The sequence below is a fragment of the Scyliorhinus torazame genome, chromosome 4, assembly GCF_047496885.1.
Source record: "Scyliorhinus torazame isolate Kashiwa2021f chromosome 4, sScyTor2.1, whole genome shotgun sequence".
In the NCBI taxonomy this organism is placed as follows: Eukaryota; Metazoa; Chordata; class Chondrichthyes; order Carcharhiniformes; family Scyliorhinidae; genus Scyliorhinus; species Scyliorhinus torazame.
This window is the reverse complement of record NC_092710.1, coordinates 73091555-73118246: the sequence shown is the minus strand read 5'-3', so window position 1 is coordinate 73118246 and position 26692 is coordinate 73091555. Positions and strand designations below refer to the sequence as shown.

Here is a 26692-nt window from a genome sequence, read left to right as displayed (position 1 = left end):
AACCCCTCTCCCCCAGTACCCTGTGTTACTGACTGTATCTCTACTGATGTTAATCCAGCTCCCTCACACTGTCACTCAGTAACCCCTCTCCCCCAGCACCCTGTGATACTGACTGTATCTCTACTGATGTTAATCCAGCTCCCTCACACTGTCATTCAGTAACCCCTCTCCCCCAGCACCCTGTGTTGCTGACTGTATCTCGACTGATGTTAATCCAGCTCCCTCACATTGTCACTCAGTAACCCCCCTCCCCCCGCACCCTGTGTTACTGACTGTATCTCCACTGATGTTAATCCAGCTCCCTCACACTGTCACTCAGTATCCCCTCTCCCCCAGCACCGTGTTACTGACTGTATCTCCACTGATGTTAATCCAGCTCCCTCACATTGTCACTCAGTAACCCCCCTCCCCCCGCACCCTGTGTTACTGACTGTATCTCTACTGATGTTAATCCAGCTCCCTCACACTGTCACTCAGTAACCCCTCTCCCCCAGCACCCTGTGTTACTGACTGTATCTCTACTGATGTTATTCCAGCTCCCTCACACTGTCACTCAGTAACCCCTCTCCCCCAGCACCCTGTGTTACTGACTGTATCTCTACTGATGTGAATCCAGCTCCCTCACACTGTCACTCAGTAACCCCTCTCCCCCAGCACCCTGTGATACTGACTGTATCTCTACTGATGTTAATCCAGCTCCCTCACACTGTCACTCAGTAACCCCTCTCCCCCAGCACCCTGTGATACTGACTGTATCTCTACTGATGTTAATCCAGCTCCCTCACACTGTCATTCAGTAACCCCTCTCCCCCCGCACCCTGTGTTACTGACTGTATCTCTACTGATGTTAATCCAGCTCCCTCACACTGTCACTCAGTAACCCCTCTCCCCCAGCACCCTGTGTTACTGACTGTATCTCTACTGATGTTATTCCAGCTCCCTCACACTGTCACTCAGTAACCCCTCTCCCCCAGCACCCTGTGTTACTGACTGTATCTCTACTGATGTGAATCCAGCTCCCTCACACTGTCACTCAGTAACCCCTCTCCCCCAGCACCCTGTGATACTGACTGTATCTCTACTGATGTTAATCCAGCTCCCTCACACTGTCATTCAGTAACCCCTCTCCCCCAGCACCCTGTGTTACTGACTGTATCTCTACTGATGTTAATCCAGCTCCCTCACACTGTCACTCAGTGACCCCTCTCCCTCAGCACCCTGTGTTACTGACTGTTTCTGTACTGATGTTAATCCAGCTACCTCACACTGTCACTCAGTAACCCCTCTCCCCCAGCAACGTGTTACTGACTGTATCTCTACTGATGTTAATCCAGCTCCCTCACACTGTCACTCAGTAACCCCTCTCCCTCAGCACCCTGTGTTACTGACTGTATCTCCAGTGATGTTAATCCAGCTCCCGCAGATTGTCACTCAGTAACCCCTCTCCCCCCAGCACCCTGTGTTACTGACTGTATCTCTACTGATGTTAATCCAGCTCCCTCACACTGTCACTCAGTAACCCCTCTCCCCCAGCACCCTGTGTTACTGACTGTATCTCTACTGGTGTTAATCCAGCTCCCTCACACTGTCACTCAGTAACCCCTCTCCCCAGCACCCTGTGTTACTGACTGTATCTCTACTGATGTTAATCCAGCTCCCTCACACTGTCACTCAGTAACCCCTCTCCCCAGCACCCTGTGTTACTGACTGTATCTCTACTGATGTTAATCCAGCTCCCTCACACTGTCACTCAGTAACCCCTCTCCCCAGCACCCTGTGTTACTGACTGTATATCTACTGATGTTAATCCAGCTCCCTCACACTGTCACTCAGTAACCCCTCTCCCCCAGCACCCTGTGTTACTGACTGTATCTCTACTGATGTTAATCCAGGTCCCTCACGCTGTCACTCAGTAACCGCTCTCCCCAACACCCTGTGTTACTGACTGTATCTCTACTGATGTGAATCCAGCTCCCTCACACTGTCACTCAGTAACCCCTCTCCCCCAGCACCCTATGTTACTGACTGTATATCTACTGATGTGAATCCAGCTCCCTCACACTGTCACTCAGTAACCCCTCTCCCCAACACCCTGTGTTACTGACTGTATCTCTACTGATGTTAATCCAGCTCCCTCACACTGTCACTCTGTAACCCCTCTCCCCCAGCACCCTGTGTTACTGACTGTATCTCTCCTGATTTGAATCCAGCTCCCTCACACTGTCACTCAGTAACCCCTCTCCCCCAGCACCCTGTGATTACTGACTGTATCTCTACTGATGTTAATCCAGCTCCCTCACACTGTCACTCAGTAACCCCTCTCCCCCCAGCACCCTGTGTTACTGACTGTATCTCTACTGATGTTAATCCAGCTCCCTCACACTGTCACTCAGTAACCCCTCTCCCCCAGCACCCTGTGTTACTGACTGTATCTCTACTGATGTTAATCCAGCTCCCGCAGTCTGTCACCCGTGTAAACCTTACCTTCAGACGGCAGTAGAGTGCAGTTAACACAATCCCATAGACGAATAGGATAGCATCCAACACGTAACAGACCTCAGGTGGCTGCAGTGCCTCTAGATTAAGGGAGAGGGGAGGTATCAGGGCCATTGCAGATCAAATTATAGATACCGCGCACCAAGCAGAAACCTTGGAGTGAGCCACGTTCATGGATATAAATTAATGGCGTGTTCAGCCATTTTGGAGGACAGTTGATCACCCACCAGGTTACTGTGGGTCTGGCATCACCTGCAGGCTATACCGTGGGAAGAGAGGCAGATCCCCACTGTGGTATTATCATAAATGTAAGAACTGTAAGGGTTAATGAAATGTTTAGAATAGCCACTAGAGGGAGATACAGTTACAAGGATGTAAGACATTTATGCTAAGCCTTGTGCGGGGAGAGTAGTGCAGGAGTTAGCTAGAGACAGACTGAAGTAAAGATAGTGTAAGTAAGAGCAGATCATAGTTTACAACAGTAAAGAGATTAGTTCTAGATGTGTGTAGTTTCTATGTTAATAATCAACTGCGTGTTATTTAGGAGTACATGTCGAATCCAAATTAGTTGTGTTAATAAATTTATAGCTTTGTTCAAGTTCAAGTTAATTTGTGCTGTTTGTGAATACTCTGCCAACCATCCTGAATTTAGCAACACAAAGGACACCACATGGTACCAGGAGTTTATTTCTACAAGAAAGAAGCAGCTCGAAGAGATAAGTTAGCATAAGAAGATTGAAGAAAACAATCAAGACGCATCTAGACAGAAGACAAATCGTGAAGGAGTGTCTCGAGAAGCCTGACCTCTTCAGGACAAACGGTAAACTGTGCCAAAACTGGACATTCTCAAACTAAGAGCGCGCAAAATCTGGAAACGTGGCCGAAGCCATCAATGCAGCAAAGAAAACTGCGGCCATTTTGAGAGTGACGTCACGAGTGTGATTGACGTGCACACGCTGCAGCAACGCCCACAGTCAAAATAAATTGATGGCAAAAGGCAAAACAATGTTCTAATTGTTGCAAGTTCAACCACTTTGCTGCACAGTGTCATTTCTCAACAGCTTCTCCCGTAACCAAAGTTTAAAAGTTCTACAATGACTTCAGAAGGATCCAAAATGTTCAGAGTGAAGATTAAAAAATATCTTGACTGACAGAGAGGATCTCTCACTGTACACACTAAAGGATACTTTCACGATTGAAGCAATCACGAGGATTAATTTGCCGGATTGCAATGACAGACCAGCAGAACAGCTCTCTAAGATCATTAAAGAGTGGACTGTCGTATTAGAAATTAATGGCAAAGATATACCATTTAAAACTGATACAGGGGCACACACAAATATTATCACAGAAAATGTTTTAAGACAAGCTTGTAGGACCCTGCTGATAAAGAAATCTACCTGTCGACCGACCAATTACAATGGTAACACGATAGTCACACGAGGATCCTGCCGTCTCATTGTTAGAAATGGCGACATTGAAATGCCAATCGACTTTGAGATCGTGGAAGATGCTAATTGGGGTGGATGCTTGCGAAAAATTAAACCTAGTTGAAAGGGTTCACTCAACCAAGACTTCGACTGACCACCATGAAGAGCCAGGGAAAGACTTAGTTGTGGCTGATACTTTATCCAGAGTTGCCACTGATGCTGACACACCAGATGCAGAGATATATATATAGTGGAAGCTCAAGCCTCATCCATTGCCGAGATACTTCCAGTGTCTGACCGAAAACTACGAATCATCAAAGCCGAAACAGAAAAGGATTGGATGCTCCAGAGGGTGATGAAATATCTCCAAGAAGGATGGCCCAATGGGTGTCGCCCTGCCTTTCGAAGTATAAAAGATGATCTGACCATAATAGATGGTTTCCTACTCACAGGAGATGGGATAGCAATTCCTGCAAGTCTCCGTCAAGGAATTCTGCAGCAGATTCACATGGGTCATCGGGGCATAGAAAAGTGTTGCCGACCGGCTAGACAATCGGCATATTGGCCAGGAACCAACAGAGATGTTGATCAATATGTGCAAGAATGCACAATCTGTATCAGCCTGTGCAGTGCAGAGAAAGTATGGAAGAAACTGAACTCATCACCAATCCATGGATCAAAGTTGGTATGGATTTGTTTGACTTTAAAGGTTGTGACTATCTAGTCATCATCGACTATTACTCCAACTATCCCGAGGCGACGACGCTGAATGATTCGACGGCGAGATCTGTAATTCATGCAGCAAATTCCATTTTCGCTCGCCATGGGCTACCTTTACACGTTGTCCGGACTTTGGTCCTTGTTTCTCAAGCTGGGAGTGGACACAGTTTATTTTTATAAATTTAGAGTACCCAATTCATTATATCCGATTAAGGGGCAATTTAGCGTGGCCAATCCACCTACGCTGCACGTCTTTGGGTTGTGGGGGCGAAACCCACGCAGACACGGGGAGAATGTGCAAACTCCACACGGACAGTGACCCAGAGCCGGGATCGAACCTGGGACCTCGGCGCCGTGAGACAGCAGTGCTAACCACTGCGCCACCGTGCTGCCCTGGGAGTGGACACCGTTTGCAGAGAAGTACAACGTCAATCACGTCACATCAAGCCCATGCTATCCTCGATCAAATGGCAAAGCAGAGAAGGGCGTAGGAATAATCAAAAATGTCATCCATAAAGCAACCGATGATTATAAAGATCTAGCGTTGGCGTTGTTGGCGTAAAGAGCAATGCCACTGTTATCTGAATTATCACCTGCTCAGGTTCTAATGGGTAGAAGAATTCGCACCACATTACCTGAGATAACCATTCCAGATGTGGATCATCAAGAGAAAGACAAGCGTATCACATCAAGAAAACAGAAGCAAAAAGAGGACTATGACAAACAAACAAAACCTCTACCTAAATTAAAAGAAGGAGACTTTGTACGTATTCAGAACCCTGATGGTGGGTGGCAACACATAGCTAAAGTTCTCAGACAAGTCGCACCAAGATGGTACTTAGTTCAGACTGAACAAGGTTCTATATTCAGGCGAAACAGAAGCACATCATGTTCTGTCTCTACCTCAGAATGTTACTGGTCCAGATAACATCTTCAAGGACATTGACTTTCCCAATCCTTACTTGACACCAATGCAGCAAGAAGATGTGGAAGAGCAATCGCGTACTTTGAAGACACCGTTGAGAAGATCAACAAGAAAGAGACCAACAGACAGATTAAATTTGTGATAACTGTAATAATTATTCATTTTTGTCAACAAAGTGATGAATGTGCAAACTGATAACACATTTATGATCAATACTAGCGAATGTACTATTCAAAGAAAAATATCACAACCAAAGTTGACAATAAATTTTCTTTTACAAAGAAAGGGGGATGTGGTGTTATCATAAATGTAAGAACTACAAGGGTTAATGAAATATCTAGAACAGCCACTAGAGGGAGCTACAGTTACAAGTATATAAGACATTGATGTTAAGCCTTGTGTGGGGAGAGAAGTGCAGGAGTTAGCTAGAGACAGACTGAAGTAAAGATAGCATGAGTAAGAGCAGATCATAGTTTATAACAGTGTAGAGATTATTTGTAGATGATTGTAGGTTATAGGTTAATAATCAACTGTGTATTATTTAGGAGTATGTGTCAAATTCAAATTAGTAGTGTTAATAAATGTATAGCTTTGTTCAAGTACAAGCTATTTTGTGGTCTTTGTGAACACTACGCCAATGTCATATGAGAGTACCTTTAAGAAATGGGTGTTTATAAATAGGTGTGTATATAAATATCTGTAGTGAGAGTACCTTTAAGAAATGGGTGTTTATTACTGCAGTGATGTCAGAGAGTGGGTGGAGCTGGGCTGTCTGTCAGCTTTTTACTTTCGTTTTAGGCTGTTTGCTGCAGGGTATGTTTTAGTTTCGTTTTGAGAGCTGGATAGCTGCAGTCACAGCCAGAAGGTGTATTAGAGTCTCCCTCTAATCTAAAGAATGTAAATCGATTCTTTGGTGATTTAAAACTAATAACTGCTCCCAATAGTGACTTTAACCTGATGTGCTTCTGTTTAAAGGCGTTTTTTAAAAAGTCTTCTGGATGTTAAAAGGACAGCTTACGGATGACTTAGTGTTGTATTCTTTGGGGGTTGTATTTGAATTAATGGTTGCTAAAATGTTCACTGTATGTTTTGAAAAGGTCAACTTGAATTCATAGAATAAACATTGTTTTGCTTTTAAAAAATACTTTTCCATTTCTGCTGTACCACACTGTAGAGTGGGCCGCGTGCTCCCCATACCACAATCTATTAAAAGTTGTGGGTCAGGTGAACTCCATGATACACTTTGGGGTTCTCTAAACCCTGGCCCATAACACCAACCACCCTGAATTTAGCAACACAAACAGCACCCCTGTGCCTGATCAGTTTTTACAACAATCTGGTGATCACCGTTGCTGAGAATAAATTTTGGTTCCAGGTTTTACTAATTCAACTACTTTCCGAGCTTGGATAACAACACTATTGTAACCCAACCTCACTGCCCCTTTCTTCTGCACGTTCTCTCCGCGTCTGCGTGGGTTTCCTCCGGGTGCTCCGGTTTCCTCCCACAAGCCCCGAAAGGTGTGTTGTTAGGTGAATTGGACATTCTGAATTCTCCCTCAGTGTACCCAAACAGGTGCCGGAATGTGGTGACTAGGGGCTTTTCACAGTAACTTCATTGCAGTGTTAATGTAAGCCCACTTGTGACAATAAAGATTAGCCTTTTTTGCTGCCTCATCTCTATTTCTCTCTCTCTCTCCTTTCACATTGTCTCTTGTTCTGACTATCCCTTTCTCTTGCTTTATATGTCTCCCCATCTTTCTGTCTGTGCATATCTCTCACTTTGTCTCTGTCTCACTCTCTCTCTCCCTGACTCCCTCATTCTCTTTATGTCTGCCTATCCTAGTCCCTTCCTGCCCACCCCCCCCCACCAACCCCTCACTCTCGCTCTGCATACCCATCTGCATTTTTCTGCCTCCCTCTGTCTCTTTCGCTCTGCCTCACTCTGTCTATCCCCCGTCTCTATCTCATTCAGTCTTTCAACTTTACCCCAGTTTTCTCACTCTGTCTTTCTCGCACACTCTCTTGTTTGTCTCTTTTTCTCTCTGTCTCTATCTCTCTGCCTCTCTCTTCTTCTCAAAGTTTCTTTTTAGCGCTATATTTCTCTCGCTGTCTCTCCCTCTGTCACTCTCACCCTCTGTCTCTTTCTCTCCCTCTCTCATTCTCCTTTTCTTCCTCTCCCTCCAACTCTCTCTCACACTCCTTCCCTCCATCTGTTTTTGTCTCTCTGTCAGCTCCTGTTTAACACGATATGTCTGTGTCTTGGTATTTCTCCACCTCCTTGCCCGTCTCTCCCTCTCCTTGTCTGTCTCTCCCTCTCTTTCTCTGTCTGTCCGTGTCTCCCTTTTCCCCGTCTCTCTCTCTCCCTATCTATCTCCCTCACCCTGTCTCTCTCTCTCTCTCTCTCTCCCTGTCTCTCTCATTGTGTTTCTCTTTTTCTTTGTCTGTTTCTTTCTCTCTCTCTCTCTATCTCACTCACTCTCTGGTGTTAGTGATTCTATTTTTGGAAAGTAACACACTTCGGACAGAACGAGGAAGTTGGGCACAAAGTCACACAGAATGAAAAGCCACACGAAAATGTCTGTGAGTGTGGTGATCTATTATAGTCCCCACCGCGACTGCAAAATCAAAATGGCCGACTTGCTAATCCCGTCGCCCTGGCCTTTAGTGGACCGTTCTGGACCCACGTTGCCTCATCGAGGAGGAAGGTGACCTTCAGGGCCCTGTCCGTCCAAGGCCTGACCATTTGCAGCTGCCTCTTAAATATCTTCCCTCCATCAGAAAGTGAGGAGGAACATAGAACACGGAACATACAGTGCAGAAGGAGGCCATTCGGCCCATCGGGTCTGCACCGATCCACTTAAGCCCTCACTTCCACCCCATCCCCGTATCCCAATAACCCCTCCTAACCTATTTTGGTCACTAAGGGCAATTTATCACGGCCAATCCACCTAACCTGCATGTCTTTGGACTGTGGGAGGAAACCGGAGCACCCGGAGGAAACCCACGCACACACGGGGAGAACGTGCAGACTCCGCACAGACAGTGACCCAGCGGGGAATCGAACCTGGGACCCTGGCGCTGTGAAGCCACAGTGCTAGCCACTTGTGCTACCGTGCTGCCCACCTGGAAGTTCCAGTAATACGGGTACCAGCTAGAGCCAGTTCCAAAGGGGGAAATGAGAACTGGTTTCCAAGTAGAAAATGGCAGCTAATACTGATGATGGTGCCAGGCCAGTATTGATAGTGATATGTCGAGTACTGGTCAGAACTGGTTATTTTCCTGCCTATCTGCTGTTTCTTGTGTTTTGCATTTATTTTCTGTGCTTAAACTAAAGATTGGGGGGGAAGGGAAAGTCAGGGAACCAAGAGGTGAAGTAATCAGTGGGAAGCGTAGCTGCTTAGGAATACAAAAAAGCACGAAAAGACAGAATTCAGGAGAGGTTACAATAGTCCCAATCCCACAAAATATGACACAGTGTATGGAAAAGCTCAGTAAACCAAGGTCCACCACACTAAGAAAACAAAAAGGGACGGTCAATAGAGAATTAAAGGTGCTATATTTAAATGCGCGCAGTGTACGGAACAAGGTAGATGAGCTTGTGGCCCAGATTGTGACTGGCAGTTACGATGTGGTAGGCATCACAGAGACATGGTTGCAGGGGGTTCAGGACTGGCATTTAAACATCCAGGGATTCACAACCTATCGAAAAGACAGAGAGGTGGGCAGAGGGGGCGGGGTTGCCTTGTTAATTAGGAATGAAATTAAATCAATAGCACTAAACGACATGGGGTCAGATGATGTGGAGTCTGTGTGGGTAGAGTTGAGGAACCACAAAGGCAAAAAAACCATAATGGGAGTTATGGACAGGCCTCCTAACAGTGGTCAGGACCAGGGGCACAAAATGCACCACAAAATAGAAAGTGCATGTCAGAAAGGCAAGGTCACAGTGATCATGGGGGACTTTAATATGCAGGTGGACTTGGTAAATAATGCTGCCAGTGGACCCAAGGAAAGGGAATTCATTGAATGTTTACAGAAGGGCTTTTTGGAACAGCTTGTGATGGAGCCCACGAGGGAACAGGCCATTCTGGACTTAGTGTTATGTAATGAGCCAGACTTGATTAAAGATCTTAAAGTAAGGGAGCACTTAGGAGGCAGTGATCATAATATGGTAGAATTCAATCTCCAATTTGAAAGAAAGAAGGTAGAATCAGATGTAAAGGTGTTACAGTTAAATAAAGGTAACTACAGGGGCATGAGGGAGGAACTGACGAAAATCGACTGGGAGCAGAGCCTAGTGGGAAAGACAGTAGAACAGCAATGGCAGGAGTTTCTGGGAGTAATTGAGGACACAGTACAGAGGTTCATCCCAAAGAAAAGAAATGTTATCAGAGGGGGGATTAGGCAGCCATGGCTGACAAAGGAAGTCCGGGAATGCATCAAAGCAAAAGAGAAAGCCTATAATGTGGCAAAGAGTAGATATCATAGAATTTACAGTGCAGAAGGAGGCCATTCGGCCCATCGAGTCTGCACCGGCCCTTGGAAAGAGCACCCTACCCAAGGTCAACACCTCCACCCTATCCCCATAACCCATAAATCCCACCCAACACGAAGGGCAATTTTGGACACTAAGGGCGATTTATCATGGCCAATCCACCTAACCTGCACATCTTTGGACTGTGGGAGGAAACCGGAGCACCCGGAGGAAACCCACGCACACACGGGGAGGATGTGCAGACTCCGCACAGACAGTGACCCAAGCCGCAATTGAACCTGGGGCCCTGGAGCTGTGAAGCAATTGTGCTATCCACAATGCTACCATACTGCCCTAAGGGCAGTAGTGGGAAGTCAGAAGATTGGGAAGGCTACAAAAACAAACAGAGGATAACAAAGAGAGAAATAAGGAAAGAGAGGATCAAATATGAAGGTAGGCTAGCCAGTAACATTAGGAACGTAAGGTTTTCGGGCAATCCGGCCTTTTTTGGACTGCCCAGGAATAAAACCCAGAGACTGTAAACTGGACACTTGTCAGCCAAAAGAATGTAACCAGATTTCCCAGCAGGCTTGGTCCGCTGAGCCGAGTAGGGGCATAGGTATTTACAAACCCCCCCCCTAGGAGCTACAAGGAAGAAGGAGCCAGACAACGAGATAAGATTAAACACAGAGACAAAGGGGCACGGGAATACACAAGGGGCCTGCCTGCAAGCAGGACAATGGGATGGTCATAGCCCCATGCAGATGTAAATGACTTGGCCTCCACCAGAGCAGAATCCAATCAACACCCCATCAACATAGCAGCGATCTCCGGAGCAGATGGAAGACTTTGAAAATCTTCACAAGGGAGCTCAACCTCGTAATCTCAAAAAGCAGACTGGAGGCGGACCTAGGGGAGGTACTCCCATCTTGACAGGTCTGACCGGCTCAAAGGGGGCAGGACCAGCGGGAACTTTAAACCTTATGGATTCAATGCAAAAGGGGCTGGCCGAACACAGGAAAAAGCCAGGTAAAACTGATATAAAAGGGGCTGTGTTTCGATTGAGGGTCTCTTGGCTTGACCTCTCCACCTTCGACTTGACCTCCTGCAGCCTGTGACCGTAAGTACCCTGCAGCAGCTTGCGAAACTCCCTTGACCTTGATAGTGGTTGAGGCTTTGGGGAAGGGGACTTGATTTGTGTTTTGTGCCATTGCTAAAATTGTGTAACAATAAGATTTTACGTTGTGTCCGTTATAGTACTTTCTGAATAGACTTAGTTTGTGTTAGAGTTTAAGATTTTATTATAATTTCTTCTGTTTGATGATTTTGACCTGGGTTTTGCAATAATCCTCGATTTGCTGATAATTGGAGTCGTTTAAATGCTTCAATCTCTCACCAGCGATCTCTGACCAAGTCATTGTTAAGATATTCCTCACCTTAATTCCGGGGTCGAGAATCTAGGGTCATCTTGAACGATTCAAACCCGTTCACTCAGGACAGGCTGCTGGTTAGGTAATAAACAGCAGTGTCCTATTCTCTCTCTTGGGAAAGCTACTCCAGCGAAGTAGGAACCGGGTGGGTGTTGCACCACCGGCAAGAGAGAGAATCACCTGGGCATTGGTGGGGTCTGGATATCTGTGCGATATAAGCCTCAGGCTTCCGGTTAGGGATAAACGGCAGGCTTGATTCAGTGCTCTCTTCCGTGGAGGTGTCCCAGTGCGGCATCCCCTGGCCTCTGAAGTTTCAGTGCCAGCTGGAGAGAGACACACACAGATACTCAAACCCCAGATATCGGCCCAGTAGTGGAGTAGCAGAGATGGAACCCTCTACAATGGCGACCACGGCAGGAGCCCGGTGGTTTGGAGTATGTGACTTGGCAGAGGGGGTGAGGGAACGAAGTAAAATGGAGGAGCGAATCTCCTCGTATATGTGGCAAAAGGTCAACCTCACCAAACCTTGGGTCTCAGAACTAATCAATGCGGAGCAACCTGTAATGGCGGCGGCCGCATGGACAGAAAGTAAGGCACACAAAAGGCACTTGGAGAAGGCAGTTTGGCTGGTCTGCTTGTCCCAGCAGGTAGTCAAAACAGAGCGAAGGGTCGAAGAGTTAGAGCAGGAGTTGGGAGAAGTGAGGGCCAGCGCAGGGGACAGCGCTAGCGCAGCTGAACGACTGCGGGAGGAATTGACCAAAATTAAACAGGGCAGCCTACAGGAAAGCGAGTCTAACCGGTGCGAGAAGGAATATCTCCACTGCCAGATAGTGGAGGGTAAAGAAAAGGAACGGAGGCTCCAGGAACTCTATGCTCGGAGTACAGAGCAGTGTAGGAAGCTGGAGGGGAAGTTCCGGGACATCCAGGCAGCGTACCGAGTGGCTCGCGAGGAAGTAGGGGACTGTGCTCACGGGCCGTGCCAGGCACGGATAACGGAGTTGGAGGAGACCTTGTCCAAGGTCAGGGGACAGGTACACCTGGTAGGTCCAGTGGGGTTCCCTAGGGGCAAGGTGTTCCTCGCAGCGGATGATTCCCCAAAGGCCAAGGGGAATAGACCGCTGCCTGGGATGCCGGTGATGGGGCCGGGTCAGCAGGTAGGGTTCGGACCACCCGGTCAGGGGCAGGTCCAAGGGGGGTCAGTGGTGTATCCCCCCGGGGTCAGTGGTGTATCCCCAGATAGCGGCGTCTCCTATATGGGTAGTTAGCCCGGGGACAGGGGGGCTACCCAACGGGGCAGGAGAGCTGGACGCCGGGGAGGCGGAGGAGCAGGAACCCCAGGTAGGGCAGATGTGCCCGGTAAGGCAGAGAAGGTATGGTCCCCCGGCGGGGCTGGCGAATAGGGGACCGGTTGAGGGCGACATTATCATTCCTCATGGGGCATCCGCGCTCAGGGGGATGGTGGCCCACGTTCCCAGGCTAACTCCGAAAGGGGATCCGTCGCTTCATTTTATGGAGGTGGAGCAGGCTGCCAGCATTAATGACTGCGACGAGGGGGAGCAAATAAGGATGCTCCTGATGACCCTAGATCCCCAACTATGCAGGGCAGTGACCACCGGGAATGGGGGACGACCTTACACATGGGTGGCAGCACGGACTGCTGTTCTGGAGGCAATGGGCTTGAATCTGGGGAGCCCTTTCATGAGGGTGGGGGAAACCAAGCAGCAACCAGGGGAATCGCCAAATATGTTCGCAGACAGGCTGTGGACTGTCTATGTGGAGGCGTGCGGGGTCCCCGCGGATAGGCAGAATTTAGATGAGAGAACAGCCCACTGCCTGAAGACCCTCGTAGCTAACTGTCTCCCTAACGTTAGGGCAAAGGCCGAACACTGGTTCGACCCGCAGACCCCGGACCTTAATGAGGCAGAGGTCCTTAGAAAACTCACCCTTGCATATCGCAATGGGGAGAGGAGTGAGGAAAAGCCCCATAAGGGTAAGGTGCATGAAATCGCGCCAGCAGCCCCTTAGAGAGAGTGGAAGCATGAGGGCACCCGGACCTCCGACAAGAGACCGGTATGCTACGGGTGTGGAAAGACCGGGCATTTCAAGAGGGAGTGTGAGAACCCTAGCAAGGAGGAGAGGGCTCCCGCAGTAGAGAGTCAGACCCCGGCGGCAGGAGCAGCTGCCCCGGAAACCATCGATTTAAAAAAACTTTTAGCCTTTTTGCAGAGCCTAGCAGCTGGGGGGCTACCCAACGGCAATGGCAATGGCAACGGGCCAGGGCCTGCCCGCACCCACACCACAAGAACCCGTATGACTACCCAGGGAGCAGCCTCAGGAAAAAGGGAGCGCAGGGGTAGTTCTAGCCCCAGACCCTGGTCCGGTCCAGGTGCAGGGTCCCATTCTGGGGGGTGCCTCAGCGGCTATTTGCAGTTTAAATCCCTTAAGGTGGGACCCCTGCGAACGCCACATCAGTCAATTTAAATTGTTCCACCCCATAAGGGCAAGAAAGAGCAAGTTGAGGGGAAGACTGGGGGTGGTAGTGGAGGAACCCCCCGTAGAATTAACGACGGTGGGGGAGGTCCCTGACTGCACGGTCACACAACCGGTGACAAGGTGCTGTCCCGAAGGGGCAGTCCCAAAGAAACCGACAGTGCTGCAAGCACCCAGCCCAGGGACAGTAACGATTCCCAAGCCCTTACCTGTGGGTCAGGTGGCCTGCCTTAGTATAGAGGCTAAGGAGGCAGAGGAGAGGGAGGTATCACCTTGGGCGTGGGAACCATCCAGGGGACGAAGGAGCAATCGGGTCTCCAAGCCCCCGGTAAGATGGTCCCCAGTAGAAGGGAACGGTGAGGGATGTAGGACATTATCCAGTGGTGCCACAGGTAGCCCAGTCTCCGGAGGGCGCAGAAAGGGATCCCCGAACCCCTTTGGGGAAGGAGAGGCAAGGGGCAGTCCGGACCCCCGGGAGGGGACGGTCTGGCCCGAGCCGTTGGTCCAAACAGGTGAACAGCCCCAGTATAGCGGGGTCCAGTTTTAATTTGGCCACCCGGAGACAGGTGGCATTGTATATAGCATTCCCCCCCTGTTAGTACTAATTAGTGTTTAGTGGTGTGTGGGTTATTTAGGATCGTGGGATCACAGAAGCGCATAGTGCAGTGATATAATGATTGAGCAGCAGGCACTAGGACCCTGATGGAGCCGGGCTATGGACACAGAACCACAGACAGGCTGCGGCAATTTCATGTCAATTTCCCAACTTAAAAGCGGGAGCTGCTGCTGCCGCTGGATAGAAGCCATGCACTTTAAGGTAGGTAGTTCTGTAGAGGCAAGGATGTGTTTTGTCTCTTTTACAGATGGGGCACCCGACGATGTGGAGCTTGCTGATGATCTTGGCGATGGTGGGACCGGGAGAACTCCGCAGAGGCGAGACAGAAGAGTCCTTCGTCTACGGGTGCTCTGGCGGCAGAGCCCCTCTTGTCACTACCGGACAGGGAGACCAGGTGGCCACAGAGCAGACCCGCTACTCACACCTGGGGAGGTGGCCTGGATGGCTGGGGTCGAACTCGACCAGGTACTCCAGCCACCAGAGCTTCACCTATGGAGAGGCCTCTGTACTCTGCGAGGAGATACAGGTGGCGACTGACCGGGTTAGGGTGACTGAGGGCAGGCGGGTGTGTTTAACCTGTGAGGGGGACGTTCCTTTGGGGAGATGGTGGTGGCTCAGGAAGCTGAGCCTGGGCATGAGGGATCGGTCCTCGGACTGGGAACGCCTGGACAACAACACCTACCGGACCATCACGGGGTCACCGGGTAGGATCACCGTTTGCTGGGATAAGTGGTGGGCTTCTGACCAGGGCATTTATTTGTGTTTATGGGGGTCTACCAAGGCATGACCACAAGGGGCATCGATCACTTTTGTTAGGTGGTGGCAGAACCCAGGGAACGGGATGAATTGACCGCAGTGGGGAGGGATGTGTAACGCCCAGGGAAGGGATGACTGTAAAAGCTACCGAACTGCTGGTTCAGGTAAAGAGACCCCTGCCCACAGCCCAACCAATCGACCCTCACAACTGTCCGATCACCACCAGGGGGGCCTGAGAATGGTTTAGTGTTTGTCCCCACAAAGGAAATGTTGTACCAGGGGGTACATTATGCTGTCGCCTCAGTTGTACTGAACCTCTCAGCTGCAGGTATCGACGACGGAGGAAAAATGAAGAGCCTTCAACGGGAAGAAGCGAAGTGCAGCCCAGAAAAGAGGATCCTTAGTGAAATAAAGAGATTCAAATGTAAATAGTTGTATGGATTCCCGGGTTTCAGTTATTTGATTGTGATATATGTACAGGGACCCTTACGTTTGGGGTTCCGGTGAAATGTGTGTATGTTACTGTGTGTTTGAATTAAGTATGGTCTCGTCTTTCCCTTTCAATGAAATTAGGGGTAGCCTAGATTAAGGGAACTGTCTTGGGACTTGGAGTTTCGCATGTTGTTGAGGGGGGGCCTACGGTCCACACAAAAGGAAACGATTGCCCTTCACCTGTGTCGATACGGTCCAAGCAGGTAGGGACGTATCGAAGGGGCATCTGTAAGGTTTTCGGGCAATCCGGCCTTTTTTGGACTGCCCAGGAATAAAACCCAGAGACTGTAAGCTGGACACTTGTCAGCCAAAAGAACGTAACCAGATTTCCCAGCAGGCTTGGTCCGCTGAGCTGAGTAGGGGCATAGGTATTTACAAACCCCCTCCAGGAGCTACAAGGAAGAAGGAGCCAGACAACGAGATAAGATTAAAACACAGACAAAGGGGCACGGGAATACACAGGGGGCCTGCCTGCAAGCAGGACAATGGGATGGTCATAGCCCCATGCAAATGTAAATGACTTGGCCTCCACCAGAGCAGAATCCAATCAACACCCCATCAACATAGCAGCTATCTCCAGAGCAGATGGAAGACTTTGAAAATCTTCACAAGGGAGCTCAACCTCGTAATCTCAAAAAGCAGACTGGAGGCGGACCTAGGGGAGGTACTCCCATCTCGACAGGTCTGACCGGCTCAAAGGGGGCAGGACCAGCGGGAACTTTAAACCTTATGGATTCAATGCAAAAGGGGCTGGCCGAACACAGGAAAAAGCCAGGTAAAACGGATATAAAAGGGGCTGTCTCTTGGCTTGACCTCTCCACCTTTGACTTGACCTCCTGCAGCCTGTGACCGTAAGTACCCTGCAGCAGCTTGCGAAACTCCCTTGACCTTGATAGTGGTTGAGGCTTTGGGGAAGGGGACTTGATTTGTGTTCTGTGTCATTGCTAAAATTGTGTAACAATAAGATTTTACGTTGTGTCCGTTATAGTACTTTCTGAATAGACTTAGTTTGTGTTAGAGTTTAAGATTTTATTATAATTTCTTCTGTTTGATGATTTTGACCTGGGTTTTGCAATAAACCTTGATTTGCTGATAATTGGAGTCGTTTCAATTCTTCAATCTCTCACCAGCGATCTCTGACCAAGTCATTGTTAAGATATTCCTCACCTTAATTCCGGGTTCGAGAATCTAGGGTCATCTTGAGCGATTCACTCAGGACAGGCTGCTGGTTAGGTAATAAACAGCAGTGTCCTATTCTCTCTCTTGGGAAAGCTACTCCAGCGAAGTAGGAACCGGGTGGGTGTTGCACCACCGGCAAGAGAGAGAATCACCTGGGCATTGGTGGGGGTCTGGATATCTGTGTGATATAAGCCTCAGGCTTCCGGTTAGGGATAAACGGCAGGCTTGATTCAGTGCTCTCTTCCGTGGAGGTGTCCCAGTGCGGCATCCCCTGGCCTCTGAAGTTTCAGTGCCAGCTGGAGAGAGACACACACAGATACTCAAACCCCAGATATCGGCCCAGTGGTGGAGTAGCAGAGATGGAACCCTCTACAGGAATGATAGTAAAAGTTTCTTTAAATACATTAAAAACAAACGGGAGGCAAAAGTTGACATTGGGCCGCTCCAAAATGACGCTGGTAATCTAGTGATGGGAGACAAGGAAATAGCTGAGGAACTAAATAAGTACTTTGCGTCAGTCTTCACAGTAGAAGACATGAGTAATATCCCAACAATTCCGGAGAGTCAGGGGGCAGAGTTGAATATGGGAGCCATCACAAAGGAGAAAGTGCTAGAGAAACTGATAGGTCTAAAAATTGATTAATCTCCGGGCCCAGATGGGCTACATCCTAGAGTTCTAAAGGAGATAGCTGAAGAAATAGTGGAGGCGTTAGTTATGATCTTTCAAAAGTCACTGGAGTCAGGGAAAGTCCCAGAGGATTGAAAAATCGCTGTTGTAACCCCCCCTGTTCAAGAAGGGAACAAGGAAAAAGATGGAAAATTATAGGCCAATTAGCCTAACCTCGGTTGTTGGCAAGATTCTAGAATCCATTGTTAAGGATGAGATTTCTAAATTCTTGGAAGTGCAGGGTCGGATTAGGACAAGTCAGCATGGATTTAGTAAGGGGAGGTCGTGCCTGACAAACCTGTTAGAGTTCTTTGAAGGGATAACAAATAGGTTAGACCAAGGAGAGCAAATGGATGTTATCTATCTTGACTTCCAAAAGGCCTTTGATAAGGTGCCTCACGGGAGACTGCTGAGTAAAATAAGGGCCCATGGTATTTGAGGCAAGGTACTAACATGGATTGACGATTGGCTGCCAGGCAGAAGGCAGAGAGTTGGGATAAAAGGTTCTTTTTCAGAATGGCAACCGGTGACGAGTGGTGTCCCGCAGGGTTCAGTGTTGGGGCAACAGCTGTTCTCTTTATATATTAACGATCTAGATGACGGGACTGGGGGCATTCTGGCTCAGTTTGCCGATGATACAAAGATAGGTGGAGGGGCAGGTAGTATGGAGGAGGTGGGGAGGCTGCAGAAATATTTAGACAGTTTAGGGGAGTGGTCCAAGAAATGGCTGATGAAATACAACGTGGGCAAGTGCGAGGTCTTGCACTTTGGAAAAAAGAATAGAGGCATGGACTATTTTCTAAACGGTGACAAAATTCATAATGCTGAAGTGCAAAGGGAATTGGGAGTCCTAGTCCAGGATTCTCTAAAGGTAAACTTGCAGGTTGAGTCTGTAATTAAGAAAGCAAATGCAATGTTGTAATTTATCTCAAGAGGCTTGGAATATAAAAGCAGGGATGTACTTCTGAAGCTTTATAAAGCATTAGTTAGGCCCCGTTTAGAATACTGTGCGCAATTTTGGGCCCCACACCTCAGGAAGGACATACTGGCACTGGAGCGGGTCCAGCGGAGATTCACACGGATGATCCCAGGAATGGTAGGCCTAACATACGATGAACGTCTGAGGATCCTGGGATTATATTCATTGAAGTTTAGGAGGTTGAGGGGAGATCTAATAGAAACTTACAAGATAATGAATGGCTTAGATAGGGTGGGCGTAGGGAAGTTGTTTCCATTAGCAGGGGAGACTAGGACCCTGGGGCACAGCCTTAGAATAAAAGGGAGTCACTTTAGAACAGAGATGAGGAGAGATTTCTTCAGCCAGAGAGTGGTGGGTCTGTGGAATTCATTGCCACAGAGGGCGGTGGAGGCCGGGACGTTGAGTGTCTTTCAGACAGAAGTTGATAAATTCTTGCTTTCCCGAGGAATTAAGGGCTATGGAGAGAGAGCGGGTAAATGGAGTTTAAATCAGCCATGATTGAATGGCGGAGTGGACTCGATGGGCCGAATGGCCTTACTTCCGCTCCTATGTCTTATGGTCTTATGCATTTATTTATCGTATTTATTAATGGTGCAGACTTGAGCATCAACTTGTCAATAACTCATCCATCCAGAGGGTTTTTTGGTGGACAATCGCTGATGATTGCACAATGTTCAACACCATTTGCGACTCCTCCGATACTGAAGCAGTCCATGTCCAAATGCAGCAAGACCTGGACAGTATCCAGGCTCGGGCTGACAAGTGGCAAGTTACATTCATGCCAAACAAGTGCCAAGCAATGACCGTCTCCTACAAGAGAGGATCGAACCACTGCCCCTTGACATTCAATGGCATTACCATTGCTGAATCCCCCACAATCAACGTCCTGGGGGTCACCACTGATCAGAAACTGAACTGGACTAGCCGTATTAATACTGTGGCTCGCAGGGCAGGTCAGAGGCTGGGAATCCTCTGGGGAGTAACTCACCTCCTGACCCCTCCAAAGCTTGCCCACCACAAACAAGGCCAAGTCAGGAGTGTGATGGAACACTCTCCGCTTGCCTGGATGAGTGCAGCTCCAACAATACTCAAGAAGCTCAACACCATCCAGGACAAAGCTTGTATGGCACCCCTTCCATAAACATTCTCTCCCTCCACCACCTACCCACATCTGCAGCCGGGTGTACAGTCTATAACTACCGTCCATACCGTCTCAAACTTTTTTTCCCGGGTGCACTTTTACCAATTGGTCGACCTTCCGGACCCACGTCATGTGCGCTTACCCAGTCTATCCTGAGACAAGACAGCGTCAGGGACACGAACGTTTTCTTACCCCGAGGAAAGGGAGGCAAAGAATATCATCTAGTTTTCCAGTTTAACATCAAAGTCGCCCGGGTGAATTTCTGTCAGTATTGAGTGAGGGCAGGATCCGATATGCCGCTGATGTTCTCACATCGATAAGAATTCACTGTACAGTTATTCGTGAGAGATGCTGCAGATCCACCAACAATTGTGAACCTTCTTTCGTCATGGGAGACTGGCTCGGGGATACAAAAGAGGCATGCGGACATCGGAGAGGGAGCTTTACTCTGTATCTAACCCCGTGCTGTACCTGTCCTGGGAGTGTTTGATGGGGACAGTGTAGAGGGAGCTTTACTCTGTATCTAACACCGTGCTGTACCTGTCCTGGGAGTGTTTGATGGGGACAGTGTAGTGGCAGCTTTACTCTGTATCTAACCCCGTGCTGTACCTGTCCTGGGAGTGTTTGATGGGGACAGTGTAGAGGGAGTTGTACTCTGTATCTAACCCCGTGCTGTACCTGTCCTGGGAGTGTTTGATGGGGAAAGTGTAGAGGGATTTATACTCTGTGTCTAACCCCATGCTGTACCGGTCCTGGGAGTGGTTGATGAGGACAGTTTAGAGGGAGGTTTACTCTGTATCTAACCCAGTGCTGTACCTGTCCTGGGAGTGTTTGATGGGGACAGTGTAGAGGGAGCTTTACTCTGTATCTAACCCCGTGCTGTACCTGTCCTGGGAATGTTTGATGGGGACAGTGTAGAGGGAGGTTTACTACATATCTAACCTCGTGCTGTACCTGTCCTGAGAGTGTTTGATGGGGACAGTGTAGAGGGAGATTTACTCTGTATCTAACCCCATGCTGTACCGGTCCTGGGAGTGGTTGATGAGGACAGTTTAGAGGGAGGTTTACTCTGTATCTAACCCCGTGCTGTACCTGTCCTGGGCGTGTTTGATGAGGACAGTGTAGTGGGAGCTTTACACTGTATCTAACCCCGTGCTGTCCCTGTCCTGTGAGTGTTTGATGGGGACAGCATTGAGGGAGCTTTACTCTGTATCTAACCCCATGCTGTACCTGTCCTGGGCCTGTTTGATGGGGACAGCATTGAGGGAGCTTTACTCTGTATCTAACCCCGTGCTGTACCTGTCCTGGACGTGTTTGATGGGGACAGCGTAGAGGAAGCTTTACTCTGTATCTAACCCCGTTCTGTACCTGTCCTGGGAGTGTTTGATGAGGTCAGTTAAAGGGAGCTTTACTCTGTATTGAACCCGTGTGTACCTGTTCTGGGAATGTTTGATGGGGACAGTGCAGAGGGAGCTTTACTCTGTATCGAACCCCGTGCTGTACCTTTCCTGGGAGTGTTTGATGGGGACAGTATGGAGGGAGGTTTACTCTGTATCTAACCCCGTGCTGTACCTTTCCTGGGAGTGTTTGATGGGGACAGTGTAGAGGGAGATTTACTCTGTATCTAACCCTGTGCTGTACCTGTCGTGGGAGTATTTGATGGGGACAGTGTAGAGGGATCTTTACTCTGTATCTAACCCCGTGCTGTACCTGTCCTGGGAGTGTTTGATGAGGACAGTGTAGAGGGAGGTTTACTACATATCTAACCCCGTGCTGTACCTGTCCTGGGAGTGTTTGATGGGGACAGTGTAGAGGGAGGTTTACTCTGTATCTAACCCCGTGCTGTAACTGCCCTGAGAGTGTTTGATGGGGACAGTGTCGAGGAAGCTTTACTCTGTATCTAACCCAATGCTGTACCTGTCCTGGGAGTGTTTGATGGGGACAGTGTAGAGGGAGCATTACTCTGTATCTAACCCCGTGCTGTACCTGTCCTGGGATTGTTTGATGGGGACAGTATAGAGGAAGCTTTACTCTGTATCTAACCCTGTGCTGTACCTGTCCTGGGAGTGTTTGATGGGGACAGTGTAGAGAGAGCTTTACTTTGTATCTAACCCCGTACTGTACCTGTCCTGGGAGTGTTGATGGGGACAGTGTAGTGGGAGCTTTACTCTGTATCTTACCCTGTGCTGTACCTGTCCTGGGCCTGTTTGATGGGGACAGCATTGAGGGAGCTTTACTCTGTATCTAACCCCATGCTGTACCTGTCCTGGGCCTGTTTGATGGGGACAGCATTGAGGGAGCTTTACTCTGTATCTAATCCCGTGCTGTACCTGTCCTGGGAGTGTTTGATGAGGTCAGTTAAAGGGAGCTTTACTCTGTATTGAACCCGTGTGTACCTGTTCTGGGAATGTTTGATGGGACAGTGCAGAGGGAGCTTTATTCTGTATCTTACCCTGTGCTGTACCTGTCCTGGACGTGTTTGATGGGGACAGCGTAGAGGAAGCTTTACTCTGTATCTAACCCCGTGCTGTACCTGTCCTGCGAGTGTTTGATGGGGACAGTGTAGTGGGAGCTTTACTCTGTATCTAACCCCGTGCTGTATCTGTTCTGGGAGTGTTTGATGGGGACAGTGTAGAGGGAGCTTTACTCTGTATCTAACCCCGTGCTGCACCTGTCCTGGGAGTGTTTGATGGGGACAGTGTAGAGGGAGGTTTACTCTATATCTAACACCGTGCTGTACCTGGCCTGGGAGTGTTTGATGGGGACAGTGTAGATGGAGGTTTACTACATATCTAACCTCGTGCTGTACCTGTCCTGAGAGTGTTTGATGGGGACAGTGTAGAGGGAGATTTACTGTGTATCTAACCCCGTGCTGTACCTGTCCTGGGAGTGTTTGATGGGGACAGTGTAGAGGGAGACTTACTCTGTATCTAACCCCGTGCTGTACCTGTCCTGGGCGTGTTTGATGAGGACAGTGTAGTGGGAGCTTTACACTGTATCTAACCCCGTGCTGTCCCTGTCCTGTGAGTGTTTGATGGGGACAGCATTGAGGGAGCTTTACACTGTATCTAACCCCGTGCTGTCCCTGTCCTGTGAGTGTTTGATGGGGACAGCATTGAGGGGGCTTTACTCTGTATCTAACCCCATGCTGTACCTGTTCTGGGCGTGTTTGATGAGGACAGTGTAGAGGGAGATTTACTCTGTATCTAACCCCGTGCTGTACCTGTCCTGGGCCTGTTTGATGGGGACAGCATTGAGGGAGCTTTACTCTGTATCTAACCCCATGCTGTACCTGTCCTGGGCCTGTTTGATGGGGACAGCATTGAGGGAGCTTTACTCTGTATCTAACCCCGTGCTGTACCTGTCCTGGGCGTGTTTGATGGGGACAGCGTAGAGGAAGCTTTACTCTGTATCTAACCCCGTTCTGTACCTGTCCTGGGAGTGTTTGATGAGGTCAGTTAAAGGGAGCTTTACTCTGTATTGAACCCGTGTGTACCTGTTCTGGGAATGTTTGATGGGGACAGTGCAGAGGGAGCTTTACTCTGTATCGAACCCCGTGCTGTACCTTTCCTGGGAGTGTTTGATGGGGACAGTGTGGAGGGAGGTTTACTCTGTATCTAACCCCGTGCTGTACCTTTCCTGGGAGTGTTTGATGGGGACAGTGTAGAGGGAGATTTACTCTGTATCTAACCCTGTGCTGTACCTGTCGTGGGAGTATTTGATGGGGACAGTGTAGAGGGATCTTTACTCTGTATCTAACCCCGTGCTGTACCTGTCCTGGGAGTGTTTGATGAGGACAGTGTAGAGGGAGGTTTACTACATATCTAACCCCGTGCTGTACCTGTCCTGGGAGTGTTTGATGGGGACAGTGTAGAGGGAGGTTTACTCTGTATCTAACCCCGTGCTGTAACTGCCCTGAGAGTGTTTGATGGGGACAGTGTCGAGGAAGCTTTACTCTGTATCTAACCCAATGCTGTACCTGTCCTGGGAGTGTTTGATGGGGACAGTGTAGAGGGAGCATTACTCTGTATCTAACCCCGTGCTGTACCTGTCCTGGGATTGTTTGATGGGGACAGTATAGAGGAAGCTTTACTCTGTATCTAACCCTGTGCTGTACCTGTCCTGGGAGTGTTTGATGGGGACAGTGTAGAGAGAGCTTTACTCTGTATCTAACCCCGTACTGTACCTGTCCTGGGAGTGTTGATGGGGACAGTGTAGTGGGAGCTTTACTCTGTATCTTACCCTGTGCTGTACCTGTCCTGGGCCTGTTTGATGGGGACAGCATTGAGGGAGCTTTACTCTGTATCTAACCCCATGCTGTACCTGTCCTGGGCCTGTTTGATGGGGACAGCATTGAGGGAGCTTTACTCTGTATCTAACCCCGTGCTGTACCTGTCCTGGGAGTGTTTGATGAGGTCAGTTAAAGGGAGCTTTACTCTGTATTGAACCCGTGTGTACCTGTTCTGGGAATGTTTGATGGGGACAGTGCAGAGGGAGCTTTATTCTGTATCTTACCCTGTGCTGTACCTGTCCTGGACGTGTTTGATGGGGACAGCGTAGAGGAAGCTTTACTCTGTATCTAACCCCGTGCTGTACCTGTCCTGCGAGTGTTTGATGGGGACAGTGTAGTGGGAGCTTTACTCTGTATCTAACCCCGTGCTGTATCTGTTCTGGGAGTGTTTGATGGGGACAGTGTAGAGGGAGCTTTACTCTGTATCTAACCCCGTGCTGCACCTGTCCTGGGAGTGTTTGATGGGGACAGTGTAGAGGGAGCTTTACTCTGTATCTAACCCCGTGCTGTACCTGGCCTGGGAGTGTTTGATGGGGACAGTGGAGATGGAGCTTTACTCTGTATCTAGCCCTGTGTTGTACCTGTCCTGGGAGTATTTGATGGGGACAGTGTAGAGGGAGCTTTACTCTGTATCTAGCCCTGTGTTGTACCTGTCCTGGGAGTATTTGATGGGGACAGTGTAGAGGGAGCTTTACTCTGTATCTAGCCCTGTGTTTTACCTGTCCTGGGAGTATTTGATGGGGACAGCGTAGAGGAAGCTTTTGTCTGTATCTAACCCCGTGCTGTCCCTGTCCTGGGAGAATTTGATGGGGACAGTGTAGAGGGAGCTTTACTCTGTATCTAACCCCGTGCTGTACCTGTCCTGGGAGTGTTTGATGGGGACAGTGTAGAGGGAGCTTTACTCTGTATCTAACCCCTTGCTGTACCTGTCCTGGGAGTGTTTGGTGGGGACAGTGTACAGGGAGCTTTAGGCTGTGTCTAACCCTGTGCGATACCTGTCCTGGGAGTGTTTGATGGGGACAGCGTAGAGGAAGCTTTTGTCTGTATCTAGCCCCGTGCTGTACCTGTCCTGGGAGTGTTTGATGGGGACAGTGTAGAGGGAGCTTTACTCTGTATCTAACCCCGTGCTGTCCCTGTCCTGGGAGAGTTTGATGGGGACAGTGTAGAGGGAGCTTTACTCTGTATCTAACCCCGTGCTGTACCTGTCCTGGGAGTGTTTGATGGGGACAGCATTGAGGGAGCTTTACTCTGTATCTAACCCCATGCTGTACCTGTCCTGGGCCTGTTTGATGGGGACAGCATTGAGGGAGCTTTACTCTGTATCTAACCCCGTGCTGTACCTGTCCTGGGCGTGTTTGATGGGGACAGCGTAGAGGAAGCTTTACTCTGTATCTAACCCCGTTCTGTACCTGTCCTGGGAGTGTTTGATGAGGTCAGTTAAAGGGAGCTTTACTCTGTATTGAACCCGTGTGTACCTGTTCTGGGAATGTTTGATGGGGACAGTGCAGAGGGAGCTTTACTCTGTATCGAACCCCGTGCTGTACCTTTCCTGGGAGTGTTTGATGGGGACAGTGTGGAGGGAGGTTTACTCTGTATCTAACCCCGTGCTGTACCTTTCCTGGGAGTGTTTGATGGGGACAGTGTAGAGGGAGATTTACTCTGTATCTAACCCTGTGCTGTACCTGTCGTGGGAGTATTTGATGGGGACAGTGTAGAGGGATCTTTACTCTGTATCTAACCCCGTGCTGTACCTGTCCTGGGAGTGTTTGATGAGGACAGTGTAGAGGGAGGTTTACTACATATCTAACCCCGTGCTGTACCTGTCCTGGGAGTGTTTGATGGGGACAGTGTAGAGGGAGGTTTACTCTGTATCTAACCCCGTGCTGTAACTGCCCTGAGAGTGTTTGATGGGGACAGTGTCGAGGAAGCTTTACTCTGTATCTAACCCAATGCTGTACCTGTCCTGGGAGTGTTTGATGGGGACAGTGTAGAGGGAGCATTACTCTGTATCTAACCCCGTGCTGTACCTGTCCTGGGATTGTTTGATGGGGACAGTATAGAGGAAGCTTTACTCTGTATCTAACCCTGTGCTGTACCTGTCCTGGGAGTGTTTGATGGGGACAGTGTAGAGAGAGCTTTACTCTGTATCTAACCCCGTACTGTACCTGTCCTGGGAGTGTTGATGGGGACAGTGTAGTGGGAGCTTTACTCTGTATCTTACCCTGTGCTGTACCTGTCCTGGGCCTGTTTGATGGGGACAGCATTGAGGGAGCTTTACTCTGTATCTAACCCCATGCTGTACCTGTCCTGGGCCTGTTTGATGGGGACAGCATTGAGGGAGCTTTACTCTGTATCTAACCCCGTGCTGTACCTGTCCTGGGAGTGTTTGATGAGGTCAGTTAAAGGGAGCTTTACTCTGTATTGAACCCGTGTGTACCTGTTCTGGGAATGTTTGATGGGGACAGTGCAGAGGGAGCTTTATTCTGTATCTTACCCTGTGCTGTACCTGTCCTGGACGTGTTTGATGGGGACAGCGTAGAGGAAGCTTTACTCTGTATCTAACCCCGTGCTGTTCCTGTCCTGCGAGTGTTTGATGGGGACAGTGT

General features: G+C 49.1%; 1 protein-coding gene across 2 annotated transcripts in view; it reads right to left on the bottom strand.

Annotated features, from left to right (window-relative positions):
• Positions 1-26692, bottom strand: part of fcer1g (Fc epsilon receptor IgFc epsilon receptor Ig) — a 137116-nt gene that overhangs the window by 90190 nt on the left and 20234 nt on the right. For both annotated transcript variants that reach the window (XM_072498282.1, XM_072498281.1), the window contains exon 2: positions 2485-2576. In XM_072498282.1, coding sequence (XP_072354383.1) covers positions 2485-2576 — 92 coding nt within the window. The remainder of the gene's footprint in view (positions 1-2484; positions 2577-26692) is intronic.